General features: G+C 46.2%; 1 protein-coding gene across 1 annotated transcript in view; it reads left to right on the plus strand.

Annotated features, from left to right (window-relative positions):
- The first annotated feature begins 392 nt into the window (after positions 1–392).
- The window catches only part of Ccdc84 (coiled-coil domain containing 84), a 12,940-nt gene continuing 6,640 nt past the window's right edge, over positions 393–6,692 (plus strand). The window contains exons 1-3 of the mRNA XM_005378286.2: positions 393–895; positions 1,010–1,173; positions 1,565–1,663. Coding sequence (XP_005378343.1) covers positions 728–895; positions 1,010–1,173; positions 1,565–1,663 — 431 coding nt within the window. The 5' untranslated portion in view covers positions 393–727. The remainder of the gene's footprint in view (positions 896–1,009; positions 1,174–1,564; positions 1,664–6,692) is intronic.

Raw genomic sequence — 6,692 nt, forward strand, 5'->3', positions numbered from 1 at the left:
GGCCCTAGGTTTTGTGGGAGATTTCTAGGGAGGGAATCTCGTCCTAAGAAGGAACAAGTCACCTTAGGGCCTAAGAGAAACAGGATAAACAGGCTGCTGATTTTGGGAGAAATGGCTTGCAAAGAATTAAACATTCCACCAGAGCAGAACTTTCACAGATTTGAAGTGTCCGCTAACCCTCGGGAACCACCCTGCAGGTTTAAGTTTCTCCTCTGCAGGATGTTAGATCACAGTCCCTCCGGCAGGTGTTCCTCTGCAGCCCGCGCCCGTAGAAGCTGGAGGTGTTAACTCCGCCACTAAACTCCTGTGCGCTCTTCCGCGGAGCTCCTGACCTGCCTTTTCTCATTTGTAAAACGCCAAGGATGACCTACCACACAGCAAGGATTCGGTGTGGTCATCACTGCAACGCTGAGGACATACGGTGCTCACTCTGTAAATACCAGGACTCATTACTTTGTCAATGGCCAGAGATGTGTGTGCTCTGCTCCTAACTGGCGTGCACTCTCCCACGCCCCACGCGCACCTGCACAGTGCTGCTAGGTCTTTGATTGCTGTAACAGCACTTGGGATACAGAATCTGCGGGGTCATCCTGTGAAGGAGTGAGGAGTAGGTGGAGTCTGTGAATAATCTGCGCAGGCGCAGAACGTATTGCAGCGGCGCCTACCGGCCACTAGGAGCCTCAGGAGCCCCTGGATTCGCCCCGCCTCCGGGGTCAAGGGTCAGCGGATGGGGAAAGATCTGCTACAAGTGGCGGGCGTCCGAGGTCCCGGCGCTATGGCACCGCCGCAGCGCTGTCCTCTGTGCCGCCAGACCTTCTTCTGTGGTCGCGGACACGTCTACAGCCGCAAACACCAGCGGCAGCTGAAGGCAGCTTTGGAGCGGTTTCTGCCCCAAGTACGGACGCGAGGCAGGAGAGGCCGGGGATGGGAGCGGTGTCCGGAGGGCCCGAGGGACTGGGGTTTTCCGCCCAGCCCCGCGCGCCGATCCTGCCCGGCCTCTCTCCCGCAGGTGGAGGCCGCCCGCAAGGCCGTCCGCGCCGCGCAGGTGGAGCGTTACGTGCCCGAGCACGAGCGGTGCTGCTGGTGCCTGTGCTGCAGCTGCGAGGTGCGGAAGCACCTGAGCCACGGGAACCTGACGGTGCTGCACGGGGCGCTGCTGGAGCACCTGGCCAGGTGACAGCCCCTCACCCTCTCCCCGGCACAGATGCAGACCTGTGTAGGAGGGACGGATTGGGGCGGGGGAGGGGAAGGACGCTTGTGATTTGATCAGCATATATGGATTGCATCACGTTGCCGGCATTGACAACCTTGAGGGTAGGGGTCTTGCGGCTGCCGCGGTCTCAGGGTTGTGGGCGTTCTAGCTACGAAATCGAGCTCGCTCACCGCCCATCACCCCACTTCGTGTTTTGGAAGAAGGGACACGAGATCGTGAAGAGATGAGTAATAGTTAGGATTCCTCTGTCTGCCTTGCCCGAGTTAGGACTCCAGATGTTATTTTGCATCACCTCTCCAATGCTTAGGTACCTGAGTATTGCTATATAGTCTGTATCCTCTCCCTTCTCAGCCCAGAGCACAAGAAAGCAACCAACAAATTCTGGTGGGAGAACAAGGCCGAGGCCCAGATGAAAGAGAAGTTTCTGATCTCCCCCCAGGACTACGCACGGTAAGTCACTGCTTATGGAAGAAGTGAGTTCTTTGGATTTTTATCAGATAGGAGGATTTTGTTTTTTGTTTTAGGAATGGAGGATTGAACACAGAGCCTTTGCACTGAGCTGCATCTCCATCCCTTATTACTATTGGGGGTGTGTGTGTCAGGATTTGAACTCAGGACTTTGTGCTTCCCAGGCAGGCGCTTAGCCCTTGAGCTATATCCCCAAGCCCATTTTTTTTTTTTTTTTTTTTTTTTGAGACAGGGTCTTGATATGTATTTCAGGCTGGCCTTGAACTCACTATGTAGTACAAGCTGGTCTTAAACTTGTGGCAATCCTCCTGTCTCAGCCTCCCAACTGCTGGGATTACAGGTGTGGACCACTACAACTGGCCATTTAAAATTTTTTTCTTTTCCTCCTCCTCTCTTCTCCTCCTCCTCTTCCTCCTCCTCCTCCTCCTTATTATTATTGTGTGTGTGAGGGGGTATTGGAGAATGAACCAGGATCTTTGCACTGAGTTATATCCTGAGGACATTGGCACTGAGTTACATTCCCAGCCACTTTTTTACTTTTAATTTTGAGACAGAATCTTGCTAAGTCTCTGAATGGCCCAGATTGAGTTTGAATTTGTAATCTTCCTGCCTCAGCCTCCTGAGTGCTGGGATTACAAGTGTGCCTGGTGAGAACTTATTCAAATTGGGAAGTTCAGCAGGGACTTGTAAGTATCCACAGTCTTCATAGCCTTTATTATTCTAGGCATTATATTGAACATATGCGCGCGCGCACGCACACACACACACACACACACACACACACACACGATAGGCTTGGTGGTGCACACCTATTGTTCTAACTCCTGGGGGTGGGGGCTGAGGCAAAAAGATTGCTTCAGCCCAGGAGTTGAAAGTTAGCCTACACAACATAGTGAGACCCCATCCCAACAGAAGAAAAAAATGTGTGACAGAGTTGAGGTTTGTAAGTGGGAGGTGAGAGTGAGCTACTGAGAACAGTATACACAAAGAGTTGACTTCAGTGTGAGACACAGAGAATAAAGTCCTTTACAAATACAAGAGGCAATTTGTGGTATGTATTGGTCAGCTTTCCTGTTGCTGGGACCAAAAGCCTGCCACTCACAACTTACTTTTTTTATTGGTACATTTTAGATATACATAGCAATAACATTCATCATAGGGAATTTGTACCTGTACATGATATATCTTGCTGCGTCTTTTTTTCCCATTCCCCTCCCCTCCCATTAGCCCCTCCTTCCCTTCTTATTTATTTATTTATTTATTTATTTATTTTGAGACATTCTTTTCTTTTGAACTATGCAGTTCAGGCTGGCCTTGAGCTCACTTTGTAGCCCAGGCTGATCTTGAACTTTTTTTTTTTTTTTCTGATCTTGAACTTGCAACGATCCTCCTGCCTCAGCCTCCTGAGCACTGGGATTACAGGTGTGCACTACCATGTCCAGCTTTTCCCTCCTTATTTACAAAAGCTTGGTTTCCATTTTTTTCTTCTATTCTCTTTTTTTTCTTGTCTCTTTCTTCCTTTCCCCCTCCTCCCTCCCTAGTTCCCTTTCTCATTAGCACATTTTCTTCCCATTTGCCAATATATATTATATATTTTGGTCCTTATTTATATTTCGTTTCTCACACCAGAGAAATAATGTGGTATTTACACGTGTGTCTGATTTATTTCACTCAAGAGTCTGGTTTCAGGGTCCACCCATTTAGCTAGAAATGTCTCAAGCTTATCCTTCTTTATGGTAGAGTGGTACTCCATTATATAGAAAAACACTTATAAAAAACTACATCTTTATCCATTCATCGGTTGATGGGCATCTGGGCTTTTGCCAAGATTTGGCTATTACGAACTGTGCTGCTGTAAACATGGGTGTGTGTGTATTGCTGTGGTATGATGCTTTTAATTCTTTCAGGAAGATAAAGAAGGGGAAAGCTGACTCAATTCCTAGTTGTTTTTATTTTTGTTTTTGTCTTATTGAGACAGGGTCTCACTAGGCAGTTCAGGCTGGCCTTGAGCTCACTTTGTAGCCCAGGTTGGTCTCGAACTTCCAGATATCTCCTGCCTCAGCCTCCCGAGTGCTAGGATTATAGGCATGTGTACCACGCCCAGCCTGTCAATTCCTAGTTTTTTGAGGAATCTCCGCACTGATTTCCACAGTGGTTGCACCGGTCTATACTCCCACCAACAGTGGAAAAGGGTTCCTTTTTTCCTCACAGCCCCACCAGCATTTGTTTTGTTTCGTTTCTTTTTTGAGATAGGGTCTCTCTACACAGTTCAGGCTGGCCTTGAACTCACTTTGTAGCCGAAACTGACCTCGAACTTACAATGATCCTCCTGCCTCAGCCTCCCGGGTGCTGGGATTACAGGTGTGTGCCACCACGCCCGGCCAACCACCAGCATTTGTTATTGGTTGATTTCTTGACAATAGCCTTTCTATCTGGGGTGACGTAGAATCTCAGCATTGTTTTAATTTGGCATCTCTCAAATGACAGTGATGTTGAATATTTTTTCATATATTTATTTGCTGTTCCTACTTCTTCATGCAACAAGTATCTATTCATTTCAGGTACCCATTTTTGGGTTGAATTTTTAAATTTGGGGGTCAAATTTGTTTGTTTTTTTATATTCTAGATATTAGTCCTTTGTCTGAGGAATGGCTAGCAATTTTTTTTTTCTCCCACTGGGGGTTATCTTTTCACACTATTGGTGGTTTCTTTTGCTGTGCAAAAGCTTTTTAATTTTTTAATTTTAATTTTTATTTTTTTTAGTACCGGGAATTGAACTCACAACCTCTCACTTGCCGGGCTGGCACTGTGCCGTTGAGCTATATCCCCGGCCCACAAAGCCTTTTTAATAAGATGGCATCCCAGTCTTTTTGATTCTTTGTGATATTTCCTGTTTTGTTCATAAAGTTTTTGCCTACACCAATGTCTTCAAGAGATCTACCTAGTCTTCCAACAGATTTAGTACTTCTCTTTTAATATTTAGATCTTTGGTCTATTTTGATTTTAGTTTAGTGCATGGTGAAAGATATGGATCTAGTTTTAATCTTTGGCATGTGAAAAGCCAGTGTTTCCAGCACCGTTTATTAAAGAGACTATCTTTCTTCCAGTGAATGTGTTTGGCTCCTTTGTCAAAGATAAGGTGGCTGAGTGTGTTTGGAGTTGTTTCTGCATCTTCTGATCTATTCTATTGATCGTATGTTTGGTTTTTTCATTTTGTTTTGTTTTGTTTCTTTGCCAATACCTTGCTGTTTTTATAACAGTAGTTCTATAGTATCATTTCAAGTCAGAGATTTTGATGTCCCCTGCCTTGCCTTTGTTGCCCAGAATTGCTTTTGGTATTCTATTTTTTTTTTGTTTGTTTGTTTGTTTTTGGTTTTTCTCCGGTACCAGGAACCGAACTCCCGACCTTGCGCTTGCCAGGCAGGCGCTTTGCCGCTGAGCTAAATCCCCAGCCCCGCTTTTGGTATTCTAGGTCTCTTTTGGTTCCATATGAATTTTAGAATTGTTTTCTGTAACCAGTGAGATATGCTATTGTATTTTGATCAGGATTGCATTAAATGTGTATAATAATTTTGGAAGTATGGCCATTTTCACTATATTGGTTCTTCCTTTTTTTTTTTGTCTTTTTGAGACAGTGTTTCATTATGCATTTCAGGCTGGCCTTGAACTCACTTTGTAGCCGAAACTGGCCTCGAACTTACAATGATCCTCCTGCCTCAGCCTCCCAAGTGCTGGGATTACAGGCGTGAGCCACCATGCCTGGCTATATTGGTTTTTCTTACCCAAGAACAAGAGATTTCTTTCTACTTTTTGATATCCTCTTCAGAGTGCTGTAGTTTTCAATGTAAAGGTTTTTTACTTCCTTTGTTAGATTGGTTCCTAGGTATTTCATTTTTTGGATGCTATTGTGAAAGGAATCACCCACAGTTTAAAGGGGAAATGGTTTATTTGGCTTATGGCTTCGGAGGATCCAGTCCAGGGTCAGCAGGCTATAAGGTAGAAACGTGGGAGAGGGAGCAGCAGAACAAAGCTGCTTAGCTCATGGTGGCTGGGAAGAAGAGCTCTTGGGCACAGTCAGTGTCCAAGAGGAAGGGGCCAGGGGCCAGATACAGATGCCAAGACCATGACTCTGTGCCCCAACCGCTCACCCACAGAAGCTTGCTTTATTAATCCTCTAAGTAGCTCCCAGGCCAGTCAAGCTGACAGCTAAGGTTAACCGTTACACGGTATGCAAGAAATTAGGGTGTGCCCACTAGAGTAGCTCTGGACCCTGTTTTACTGCCCCGTGGAAGGCCCTGAGAAACTGATGTGTGCAGGAAGCTGGTCAGAACGGGAGTGTGGGCCCTGAACTGTTTGAGGAAGAGAACACAGTTTGCTGTGCCACTTTTGTTTTGGTTTGGTTCTTGGCAGTACTGGAGATTGAACGCAGGGCCTTCTCACAAAACTATATCCCTTACATCCCTGCCCCCCGACACACACTTTATTTTATTGGCGACAGGATCTCCCTGAGTCACTAAGTTACCTGACTGGGCTCAGACTTGTGATTCTCCTCCCTCAGCATCCCAAGGATTACAAGTATGTACCACGTCACCCAGCACTCTGCCACTTTTAATTGGGACCATCCTGAGATTATGGAGCATGGAACCCTAGGGGATGTCAGAGCCAAGAAGTTACAGAAAAAAATCACAGCATCTACTATTTTTGTCTCCTCAGTGTGTGATGAGGGACAGGAGTAAAGGCCTGAATTCTACTACCTTGCAATTCAGGCAAGGGAGAAGTGGAAAACTGAAGGCAGGGCTGGGGACATAGCTCAGTGGCACAGCTCCAGCCTGGCAAGTGCAAAGTCTTGAGTTCGATTCCCAGTAAAAAACAAACAAGAACAAAACAGGAAAAAAAAAAAAAAAAAAATGAAAGACAAAAGCCCTTACTCCCAGATCCATATCTTTATTGTTCTGGGGATGGAACCCACGGGTGCTCTACCATTGCCCTACTTGCCCAGCCCTTTTAGTTT

The sequence above is a fragment of the Chinchilla lanigera genome, unplaced genomic scaffold, assembly GCF_000276665.1.
Source record: "Chinchilla lanigera isolate Chin_1 unplaced genomic scaffold, ChiLan1.0 scaffold00011, whole genome shotgun sequence".
Taxonomy (NCBI): Eukaryota; Metazoa; Chordata; class Mammalia; order Rodentia; family Chinchillidae; genus Chinchilla; species Chinchilla lanigera.